This window comes from Cupressus sempervirens, chromosome 8 (genome assembly GCF_028749045.1).
Source record: "Cupressus sempervirens isolate cs-2001-9-10 chromosome 8, ASM2874904v1, whole genome shotgun sequence".
NCBI lineage: Eukaryota > Viridiplantae > Streptophyta > Pinopsida > Cupressales > Cupressaceae > Cupressus > Cupressus sempervirens.
The window spans coordinates 759,036,276-759,048,706 of NC_143125.1; the positions used below are offsets into that span (position 1 = coordinate 759,036,276).

At 35.8% G+C, this 12,431-nt stretch overlaps 1 protein-coding gene across 1 annotated transcript; it reads right to left on the bottom strand.

Annotated features, from left to right (window-relative positions):
- Nucleotides 1–2,842: 2,842 nt before the first annotated feature.
- On the bottom strand, nucleotides 2,843–6,400 carry LOC149544636 (uncharacterized). The gene is made up of 2 exons (XM_089795227.1): nucleotides 6,000–6,400; nucleotides 2,843–4,125 (listed from the first exon to the last, which is right to left on the bottom strand). The coding sequence occupies exons 1-2, from the start codon at nucleotides 6,237–6,239 to the stop codon at nucleotides 2,977–2,979; spliced, it is 1,389 nt and encodes a 462-aa protein (XP_089651353.1). The 5' UTR covers nucleotides 6,240–6,400; the 3' UTR covers nucleotides 2,843–2,976.
- Nucleotides 6,401–12,431: the final 6,031 nt, after the last annotated feature.

A 12,431-nucleotide genomic window follows, 5' to 3' on the forward strand; every position in this document is an offset into this window, starting at 1 on the left:
GCTTAATCTCTAAGGAAACTCAAGCATTAAGCATGTTTGAGTTGCGGTATTAGCATGGGTAACCTCCTAAGAAGGCTCAATTCATAAACCTTTGTAAGCATCACCTAGATGTAATGAGTGCTCTATGTTCCATTCATTCTTTTGAGAGATGTGCTCTATTGAACAACTATTCATGAAACATGGGTCAATGAGTTTGGCTCAAAAATTGTAAAATTGGATCTTGATAGCAATATCACAACATTAGCAATTGGCCAAAGGCAATCCAAGAATGTCAAATAGAAAATGATGAACTTTAATCATCCTCTTTAGTGAGTTTGGAGAAGACTTTGATGGGGAATAGAATCAAATTTGTATGGCATTGTCTTACACTTTTCCACAATGGTCCATGGACCATTGTCTATGCAATAATAAGTCATTTTCACTTGATATTATTTTTCCTCTTGGTCCTCATTTTTAACTTTAACCAAAAGAATCATTAATGAAATTATCAATGGGACAGAAACTATTTTCCTATCTATCCTTGAAGACATCTTTCTTTCTTTTGATGAGATACTACAAGGGATAAAGAAAGAATCAAAACATAAGAAGCTTCTTCATGGTGACCTTGTAGTGGATTCTTTAAGAGAAAAGCATCTTTAAACAAAGAAGCATGTAATTGTTATGCTTTTGAAATGAACATGGCCTGTCTAGAAACATCTACAATTATAGGGTACTCCTTCATAGTCCAAAGATCGAGTCCAAGATCGGGTAACACCTCTAAGAATTATGTCTGTAGGAAAATCCTTTGATATTCTTTGTTTCCACTAAAGATTTGAGTAAACTTGGTATGAGAAAGATGATATACTTTTATCTACCGGGAAAAAAAGAACCTAAAGAGTTTCCTATTAGTTAAATAGGAATTTATCCAAAATTGAAGTCAAAGATTTCGGAGACGAACCCAAATTGACATGATATTGAAGGACTGTATAGAAGGATGGAAGGCTCGAACAGAGGTTTAAGGAGGGAGTGATAAGCCTGGGTCTAGTGATGACCAGAAAAAGTTGAATCCCAATACTCAATGGAGTCAAATGTAATAATGAAGAAACCTTGAGTGCATGGACAAATTTCCATTTCATTCTTCAGAGTCGGTTGCCAATTTTCCTTATCTTCGATGATCAGATTAAAAATGCATGGACATAAATGATTGAACTGACAATTCAAAGAATGCACATAACATATCCTCTTCTTTCAAAATTTCATCCTCAAACTCCAAAATAGTGGATTCCTTTGCACATTTTAGGGGTTTAAGAACTTTATCGATCAGCACACCCTAACTAGAAAAGTTCCTCATCCATCTCTGGTCCACTACCTTCTGATTTGCAGCCTTTGAAGACTCCATGTAGAGGAGTCACCAAAGATGCAGAACATTTTTTAAAATCACTAAATCCAACAACAGGGAGTCTGCATGTATCCATAGATTTCATCTTCCCTGAACTCTCAACCATCTTAGATACATTACCTTTTGACTCACAGCCATTGAATATTACAGGCTGAGAAGTCTTTTGAGAAGCAGCACCACCATTCAAAATAGCAGCACATTTTTTAAATGCGAGGGCATCATTAGCAGTGAGGGTCAAACCCTGGGATAACCCACCAGATCATGTAGAATTAGGAGAGCCTTGGATGCATTCAGGAGTGAAGAGAGTTTACTAAGATTGTAGTAAGTGCCAGTGAAGGGGTTATTATTGGAGAAGAAACTTTGCAGGAAAGTAAGGAACTGCCATTACTTAAGATAACAAAAAAGAAAAACAAGATTTTAGATGATTTAGAGGGAGCTATTGCAAGGATCCATTTGGGAGAAGCCATTGCAAATTGTTAAGCTCAAATATTTTGTATGGTATGTTCTGAGTACTTGTTTGTAAAAAAAATTCTCTTGCCTGCTTATGTGGAAAAATTTCACATCGTAATATTTATTTTATTTTACATTAAACCTAGACACATGCAAGCTATCAAACGTTGATTTCTCTAAGGTTTGGACCTTTTCCACATCTTTAGGGATGCAAATCACAACTTATTTTAACTTTTTGATATATAAGGTGTACAACATTGCACTAAAAGAATGCAATCACCAACCTTAACTAAAGAATTGGAGTTTTTATTTTCTGTTTGTCATATTTGATAAAGTGCTAAAAGAATTGAGCATAGTTTTGTGATATCAGAATATTGGCTATAGTATAAGACAGTCCCATGCACAACTGAAGGAGATGGCTATATTATGTATACATGTAGTCACCAAAAATTGTGGACATAGAGACAGCTATACATTCAACATTCTTATGATCGTGTTTCTTGGCAACTATAGGTCATTTCAATTAAGGCATAAAAATCAGTGCTTTGTAAGTTACATATAGTAGCTCTTCACAAGAAGTAAACTACCTATGATTCTTCCACAAATGTTCATGATCTACCAAAAAACCAGACAAATATGCACTTCCGCATATCGACTTGGGCCTATATTCTTTATCGGCACTAGAAGCCACATTTTCAATTCCAAGTGCTTATCAACATCTATCTTCAAAAAATATGAGAATAGCGTAATTGTGCTTTGTAAGTTACAAACACAAGCTCTCCATGAGAAGTAAACTGCCTATGATTCTTCTATATAATGTGCATCCTCTACCAATAAAACAGGCAAATATGCACAGCTGCACATCAGCTTGTGCCTGTGTTCGTTATTGGCTCTAGAAGCCACATTTTCAATTTCAAGTTCTTATCATCATTATTTATCTTCAGAAAATATAAGCATAGCAGAATAACCACTTTCATATTAACTATTACACATCAAAGCACAAGAGCCAATAAAGAGATACAAACATTCATCTTAAGCATGGATTGGCTGAATAATCAGCTGAATATAAAAAGTTAATAAATATGTGTAAAAACTTAAAGCTCAGGTTAATGTATTGAAACGTCTACCAGTTAATCTGGCTTACACAATCAACGTTTCAAATTTGTTTTCATTCTCTCAACAGCAGTTTTCAATGTATTTTCATCTTTGGCAAATGTAAACCTCACCATGTTTTTCCCGTCATTTGGGTCTAAATAGAATACACTGGTTGGTATGGCAACAACCCCTACCTTTTCAATTAGATGCTTGCAAAAATCGATGTCACTGTCAAAGCCAAATGGAGTATGGTCAACCATTACAAAGTAAGTACCTGGTGAATCGTAAACTTTGAAGCCCACATCTTTCAAACCCTTAACCAAAATATCCTTCTTTGCACTGTAGTCTTTTAGAAGTTCCTTATAATAAGAATCTGGGGCCTGTAGAGCAGCCACAGCTGCCCACTGCATCGGGGTTGATGTGGCAAAGGTCAGAAATGAGTGAGCTTGCCGAAGTCCCCATGTCAGGTGTGGAGGTGCAATAGCCCAACCAATCTTCCAGCCTGTCAAAGAAAATGTTTTCCCCAGTGAATTCATTGTGACAGTTCTCTCAAACATCCCTGGAAGTGAAGCCATGGAAATATGATCTGTCTCAAAGGCTAGCTTATCATACACCTCATCAGTGAAAGCCAAGGTATCATTCTCAATGCACAGAGAAGCTATAATTTCCAACTCCTTTCTAGAAAACATTTTTCCAGTGGGGTTGTGTGGGGTGTTAATAAGAATGGCTCGGGTATTTTTGGAGAAGGCCTCACGAAGCTCCTTTTCTGGCACAGCAAAGTCAGGTGGTCTCAAAGTGACAGTCTTAATTTTGGCTTCTGACATTGACAATGTTGCCTCGTATGAATCATAGAAAGGGGCAAAGAGGATGACTTCATCTCCTGGATTGATCAAACCCAACATTGTTGCAGCAATGGCCTCTGTGCAGCCAGAAGTAACCGTTACTTCCTTCTCTGGGTCAACTATCAAACCAGTATCCTTCTTGAATCTTGCAGCCACAGCAGAATTTAGCTCTGGGACACCATAACCCCGCGCATATTGGTTCTTCCCTTCCCTTATTGCCCGAATAGCAGCCTCCTTGACAAATTCAGGACCATCAAAATTTGGGAAACCTTGCCCAAGATTGATGGCTTGATGTTTCACAGCCAAACTGCTCATTTGTGTAAAAATTGTGGTCTTGAATTTCTCCAAGCGGCGGGAAACCTGTGATCAGCATTTAACTCTTAAGAAATACAAATAATAAGAAGTAACTTGCCAGGAACTTTTCATCAAGAAGATAAGTTTCTCCTACAGCTGTTATCTATAATTAGACCTCTAAGATACTGAACATGACCTTACAGAATCCATAGAGGAACAATCTCTGATGACTACTTGTAACAATCATTGTTCTGTTGGTTAAGAAAAAATAAACAGGGCAAATCTTACACAAACATGGAAAAACCTAAGACGGAAAGGAAAATTAGAAATCATGGTTGTAAGAAGTTGGTAACAGAAGAACAAAAAATCACTTATGGTTGCCCGAATGCATATCAAACAATGATTAAATCCCAGGTGGCTTGTGATGGTACAGATACAACTCAGCATGGCTCCTTCACAGTTTGACAGTGTCCTACTTGTTACTAGCACAACTAGGGTCTGTCTAATGGGCTCACAAAAGCATAAAAGCTTCAACAGCTTTGTAGTAATTAAGCAGAGAACATGCTCACAATCAAATATTCACGGAATATCTAATTTGATACGTTTTTGTCATTAAATCTTTAACCCCAATATCAAATGCATCAAGTTTGCAGGACATCAGAGCATCTTTAAACTAAACCGTACAGAGAAACTAAATGGACTAGTATGAAAAGAGAATCTAAGATCTAACCAGAGTCCCTTACTGTCTTTAAAGGATCCTCAATGTTTGATAAAGAATCCTGCTAAAACTAATCTTAAGGTCAAAAATTCAATCGAAAACACAATAATGCATACAAAACAAAATAACAGAAAATAGAACCTGGAGGAAAAAGAAAAACTTTGAATGGGGTGACAGATTTCTAAACAACAATTTATGCGTGCTCCATTAATATCAAAATCTAAAAGTGAAACTCGCACGGCAATTCTACTGATGACCTATAGATATAAAGTTACCATAACAAAATAAAATCTACATAAAAACCAATCATATCAAGCACCAAAAGTACACCATTTTACTAATTCCTATCTCAAGATCAAATCAATAAATGTATATCAAATTATTGGAATCCTATATTTTACCGAAACCTAATTGAAATTGAATCAACCGATACACCAGTTCAGAAAACCACCATATTACTGAAGCTCGCCGTAGAAATGAAGCAAAAAAAAATTGGCTACAATTCAGTGGAGACAGTTTATATTCTAGCTAACAGTCGCACACTGCCATTATACTTTGAATGACTTGGCAAATTGAAAAACAAAATACTAGATTTTAAATAGAAACCCTTTGAATTGAACTAGGAAACAGCTGCTAAGAGATGGGCGTTGAAATTGAAAGAAGGTCAAGCACAGAAGGATTTGTTTCGGGGTTTTTACTTTTCCCCTTTTCACGTTATAGGGTTTTAATTCCTTTTTTGCAATTTTGTAAATCAAGTGAATCCGACGGAATGATATAACGAACTGTTGGGCTAATATTACAACATTCCAGGTAACTTGGCAGGCATGAAAATACTAACGAACAATGCCAATCTTTCCAAATCCATTGATTAGAATGACGCATTATAAGCACAGAAAGAAAACGGTGCTTTTGAGAAGCTTATATAAACTAACTCAATCAAGCGGACTCCTAAAACCCACATTCCTATTAAAATCAGCTCCAAATCAATAAATGCAGGCATGCCAATTTTTTGAAATCCACCCTAAAACAAAGAGCCAACTCAATATCAATCAAAACGGGACGCAAGTTTTTTTGTATCCACCGTTTATACCACATATTCAAGTACCCAGTTCTCAGAATCCACTTTTCAACAATTGCCTAGGTCAATATCAATCTTAAAAGGCACACCTGCTTATTTAAATCCATCATAGATTCCACTAAATCTATGTGAGAGTGCACATACCTGTAACGGAGGAAGCTCTGAGGCCTTCGCTGCAACCTGATCTGAGCTAACATTGCATGCAGAGGAAGCCATGACCTTGAAAAAAGGAGTTGTGCTCAACTTGCGGGTGTTCCGCTTGTGATTAAGGTATGGAGAGATTTGCACAGTCGGAGTAGATGTAGCGTAGTGGCGTAGTTCAATCCCTCTTGACAGCATCACTTCCGTTGAAAATTTGAAGAGTTTCTGAGGACCTCCCACCATTAAAATGGTCTAGAATCGATGCATCAGCCGTCAACTTTGATTCCTTTAAAACATCGGCCCTGTATATTAACTCTGTGACCAGATGCATAAGCCCTCATATTTTTCGGGACGCAAATTTCTACCCATTGCCAAACATGTGTTTTTTCTTTTGATTTTGTGATGACGATTAGAGTAATTTTATAAATAAATCTCGTGCCTCAATTTGATGGTATGTGGATTATTTTTCCAATTTTAAATTGTATTTTATAATTTATAATTTATAAAATTATATTATTTAGTTTTTAGCATTCAAATTTATGATGTATATTCTCTTACCCAAAAGTAAATTGTAAACACCCTTTGCCTAGGCCTCTTAAAGCCTCTATCCATCACCCTAGACAATTCTGGTTAAAAAGAACCTATTTTGTAAAAATTTGCTTTAGAGGAATCATTTTAATAAAAAATATAATGGCTACAACATCATTAGAAGTTCTTCTAAGATTTCTCTTTCTTTGTCCGTTATGTCTTTGTCTAGAGCATTTTCTATGTGATTCACTCCTCCTCAAAAGCAACTTTCCCCCGTGGCATCCTTAGAAATTGCCTTATCATCATCTCTTGTGAGCGTGGCCTATGATTTGAGGCACATTTAGGCAATGATACATTTTCTCAGTCTTTAATAGTATGACACTCTGGTTATTTGTGAACAAATTTCTTACTTGTAAGCTTGGACTTTTAACTTTCATCCTAAAGGGCCTTCTTACTCTCATTACCCCATGTGGGTTGAGTTGCCTTTTCTCAATCTAGCTTTCACACTTTTTTTGAAAAACATTACATCTCATATAGGAAGAGTTATTTGGTGCAAGCATAACTCTAGTAATTTTTCAAGTCTAAGGGTTCACCCTACAACTTGTGTGAAAATTGATCTTAATAATCCTTTACCTCAAGCTGTTTGGTCTTGGGTTTGAACTAGATCAACTAATAGTATATTTGAGTAAGCCAAATGCATGTTTGTATTGTTGAAAGGAAGGTCGCCTGATCTCTAAGTGTCTTATTATAGGAATAAAAATGGTCCAAATGCTTTAGACTAAGGGATCTAGAAATATGGCCCCTCCTTATGTTCCATCTACCTCTAATAGTTCTTCTCCATCTTCCCCCAATACCTCCAATCACTTTGATGTGTTTGGTGATTCTTTCCTGACATATAAGGACATTATCATTTCATATGGTTAGAGGATTGTGAAGAAGAGGAAAGAACCCTCAGTTTCTTCTCATCTGTCTACCACTAATCCCTCATCCTGTCTTATCACCCATCCCTCTCCTCCTTCTACATTCTCTCCCAAACCATCATCTTCCCATTAGAATCATGCTTCTCCTCAACCTCTTCTTGTGACTATCCATGTCCTTCCTCTCACACTTGTCCTAGATCTATATCCCATTTCATTGCTAGAAACAAAGAACTCAAAGAACATGAATTGCCTCTGATGCAGAGCCACACCTTGGAAAGCTCAGGAGGAATACTCACTCAACTGAGTTACTTCAAGGGGCACGACATCAATCAGCCGGGATCGAACTCAAACCAAACTCAAGATTGGATTAATCAAAATATATAAATCTCCATAGTTTATCTTCACCCGCACACCAAGAGAAATTGAATCATAGGCACATGAAATGGGTGGAGACATTGCAAGCATTCACATTTTCTATCAAGCACAAGAAGGGAGTAACAAATAAGGTTGCTGATGCATTAAGCAAAAGAACTTTGACTACGTCACAAATTCAGTTGGAAACTACAGGCATTTCAAATTTGAAAGGTATGTATGTTGATGATGCTGATTTCAAAGACATTTATCAAGCATGTATTAATCTGGATGAAAGGTACAATAGGGAATATTTTGATTTTCTGGTTCAGGAAGGATTATTGTTCAAAGGAGGACAACTTTGCATCCCAAAGTGTTCAATGAGAGATAATATCATACAGGAGAAACATAGTGGGGCATTATCTGGTCATTTTGGACTGGATAAGACTTTAGAGCTAGTTCGTAGACACTATTTTTGGCCAAAGTTACAAAAGGATGTGTGGAATTTTGTGGAAGAATGTGCCATTTGTCAGAAAGGTAAAGGTAAAAGTACCAATGCAGGATTGTATCAGCCCTTACCTATTCCTTCACGACCATGGGAAAGTATTAGTATGGATTTTGTTATGGGATTACCAAGAACTCAGAAGGGGTATGATAGCATTTTTGTTGTTGTGGATAGATTCAGTAAAATGTCACATTTCTTACCATGTAAATCCACCAAAGATGCATCATACATTGCAGATTTATTTTTCAAGGAGATAGTGCGAGTTCATGGACTACCACTAAATATTGTTTCAGACAGAGATGGCAGATTTGTGGGTCATTTTTGGAGGACTCTTTGGAAGAAACTAGGCACAAATTTATCATTTTCATCTGCATATCATCCACAGATCGATGGTCAAATAGAAGTTGTCAACAGATCTTTGGGAAATCTATTAAGATGCCTTACAAAACAACATGGAGAAAAGTGGGATTCCATACTTGCTCAAGCTGAATTCTCATACAATGATACAGTGAATAGAAGTATAGGGAAATCTCCATTTCAGATTGTGTATGGTACACATCCAAGAGGAATTCTCAAGCTGAGGGAACTTCCAAATACTTTTCCAAGTAGTTCACATGCTGAAGAATTTGCTGAAGCTATTAAAGAGGTCCAACATCAAGTCAAGTTGCAGCTATAGAATTCAAATCAACAGTACAAAGAAGTTGCTGATCAGAAAAGAAGAGAAGTACAATTCGAAGTTGGTGATTTAGTATGGGTGTATCTGAAGAAAGAGAGGTTACCTCAAAGGAAGAATACAAAGTTACTACCTAAAAAAGTTGGCCCTTGTCAAATTCTGGAAAAATATGGACATAATGCTTACAAAATTCAGTTACCTACAGACATCGGTATTTCACCCATATTCAATGTTTGTGATCTCACACAATACAGAGGTTCTGAAACACAAGCCGTATATGAAGATTCAGTAACAGAAGATCTGCAACAACTACCTAAACCAGCACCACCTCAGTTGGAGAAAATCCTAGATACAAAAATAAAGAAAACTCGCAGACGACAATGCACTCAGTATCTAGTCAAATGGAAGAACAAACCAGTGACAGAGGCTATTTGGATGGATGAGCAACAAATTAGCAAACATGGTTCATCAGTACATGATCTCATCTCAAGTGGACTTGAGATTCTTTCTACAGGGGAGTATGCTGCAGTAGCAGAGCGGGAAATAAAATAAGAAATGTTTTATTCAATATTTAAATTTAATGTTTTCAATAAACATCCTACATGTGGTGACATACCTAGAGTAGTAGTTCGATGAGCTCTCCAGATATAGCCACCTAGGACTAGGTATAGGTTTTTTAAATTAGAATAGTTTTAATTCGTAGATAATGATTGTCAGATTCCAATAATAGGTAGTAGGTAGTTTCAGATTCTTATCCTTTTCTTGGATAGAAGATGAAAAAAATGTGGATATTTAAAATGTGGCCTACTACATGATTGTTAGATTCCAATAATAGGTAGTAGGCAGTTTCGGATTCTTATCCTTTTCTTGGATAGAAGATGAAAAAATGTTTCTCATCCTTTTATTAGAAAAGGAGAGTCAGTTTTAAATAAGTCGGTTGGCTATGTAAGAGAGGCATTCGAATTTGGGTAATAGAGAAAGTTTCAGTTTTTGCCTTAGAAAGGATATAGATAATCGACTATGGAGTTTGGTAGCAATTCGATCTTGGTCTCTCTTGTAAAAGTACAAATATACTTTCTTTGAGGACATTCCGGGTTAAAGATCTTGGTGTGCGGGTGAAGATAAACTATGGAGATTTATATATTCTGATTAATCCAATCTTGAGTTTGGTTCGAGTTTGATCCCGGCTGATTGATGTCGTGCCCCTTGAAGTAACTCAGTTGAGTGAGTATTCCTCCTGAGCTTTCCAAGGTGTGGCTCTGCATCAGCCTCTAGACAATAGTTTTAGTGTACTGGCTCAAGGTGATAATTCTTCTAACTTGCCTCATGAAGCTTAAATTACTCTCTTGGAACATTAGAGGGATATCCCTCCCTCATTGCAAATATAAAGTCAAAAAAGATGGAAATACTACATGCAAACATATTTTTTTAAAAATCCAAGTAGTTAAAATCATTGGCAATAGAGTTAAGATTATTTACATAATGTTTGGAGAGATGTCACCTTTCCACATACTTCACATTTTGACAATAAAGGGTGGTGTTTTTATTATGACATGACTACTTGAGTTTCAAAATATATCAATGATAAAGGTGAAGATTCCTCTAACAGTTGTGTTTGGGTTCTTCTCATCAACATGCAACTCATAGGATTGTTCTCTATATGTGCTTCTAATCTTTCCAAAGAGCAAGTTCATCTTTGGGATTGGTTGGCCAATAATTTGCCTAATGTTGATTAGGTTATAGGAGGTTATTAAATAACATGGTTAAGCATCCTCATGACTATATCTGGAATAAACTTTTAGTCTTAGCAAGGATGAATTTTGCACTTGGTAGTTATGTTATAATTCCTTGAGTGTGATTGATTCCATTCATGATAGATTTGCTAGCCATCACACAAATTGGTATACTTGGTCTGATTGCATAATGGGAGAAGATAGAAAACTACATTGGTTGGGAAAATTTTGTGTCTCCTCCTATCTTTCATCGGTATATGATCATTTGGGGTTATAAGCTCAAGTGGATCATTCTTCTACCCCTTTGGATAATTTTCCCATTTTGTCCAGCATTGATTTTACTCAAAATCCTACTACAAAGTGTTTTCTCCCTTTCAAGTTGAATGTTTCCAACTTAAACAATTCTACTTTCTTAGTTTCCCTTGAAGGGATTTATAATGATCTTTTGAATCCTAGTGGATGAGACTCTTGGATTGGTTGGTGATGTCTTGTCATCTCTCAGTGCACTATTTTCCTTCAATATTTTGGCAAAAAATGGTTTGACAACATAAATGTAAGGAAAGATCTCTTCAACGGAAACTTATGCATGCTAGAAAAATTCTTAGTGTTGATCCTAGTAATGTTGATTTCCAATCTACTATTATTTTTGTTGAAAATCAGTTGTGTAAGATGGAAAGCTATAAGATTGAAGGGGCTAAAATTAGATTTAGATACATTGGATAAAAGAAGAGAGCAAGGGAACAATATATTTTTTCAATTATCTCAATTAAAAACACACACAAAAAAGAAAGAATTGGTATCTTAAAAGATAAGTTTAATTCTCTCCTAACTAATCTAGCTGAAATACACAATACTTTTAAACATTTCTAGTAAAACCTTTTTAAGGATGATCAAAGACATTCAAGATTCCCTAGATGATATTGTATAAGTTTGTATTCCCAAATTTAAAATTTTAGGTAGCGATGGGATTCCTATGAAATTCTAGAAGGAAATGTGGCCACATATTAAAGATGAGGCTTCTTGGGTTCAATCATTAATGGTGGCACAAACAAACTTTTGCCCAAAGGGGAAAATGAAGACTCTATCTCAGGTTAGTGTCCTATCACATTTCTCCATACTTCATATAATATCCATTAAATTAGTGGTGCAAGAATTTGGTTGATTTGAATAAACTCATTTTATTATTGGAATATATATTCTTGACAATTTACTCTAAGCCTATAAAACTTGAAAATGGACCCAACAAACCAGTCAAAATGTTGTTCTTATGAAACTTGGTTTCGATAAGCCTTATGACAAAATTTGGTGGAATTTTACTTTGAGCATGTTCAAATGGTTAGTCTTTGGTCTTAAACTTCAAGCTCATGTTTGTAAATTGTTTCAAGATGCTAATTTTGGAATCACTACAATTTTTATTTTAGGATTTGATTATGTGTGAGTTTTTGTCATCAATGTTTATGATCACACTCTATGATCCATAATTAGGATAAGAGAGGACCTATAGAGAAATATAATTGTGTGATCCATCATCATCTAGAATCATTATCAATAATGCATTGAGTAGTCATTTTCTTCTTCATAGATCTATCCACCATGGATGTCCTTTAGAAAAATACCTTTGTGTGCTTACAATTGATGCATTAGGATTTATGTTACAAGGTGCAAGCAATATCAATCTCATTTTAGGCATGTCTATCCCTCAAGATTATGTTGTTATTATCACAC

Excerpts from the sequence above, each read along its gene's own strand:
- LOC149544636 (XM_089795227.1), bottom strand. The coding sequence starts at position 6,239 with ATGGTGGGAGGTCCTCAGAAACTCTTCAAATTTTCAACGGAAGTGATG. Across the intron at positions 4,126-5,999 it reads CAGAGCTTCCTCCGTTACAG|GTTTCCCGCCGCTTGGAGAA; the intron begins GTATGTGCACTC and ends TGCTGATCACAG.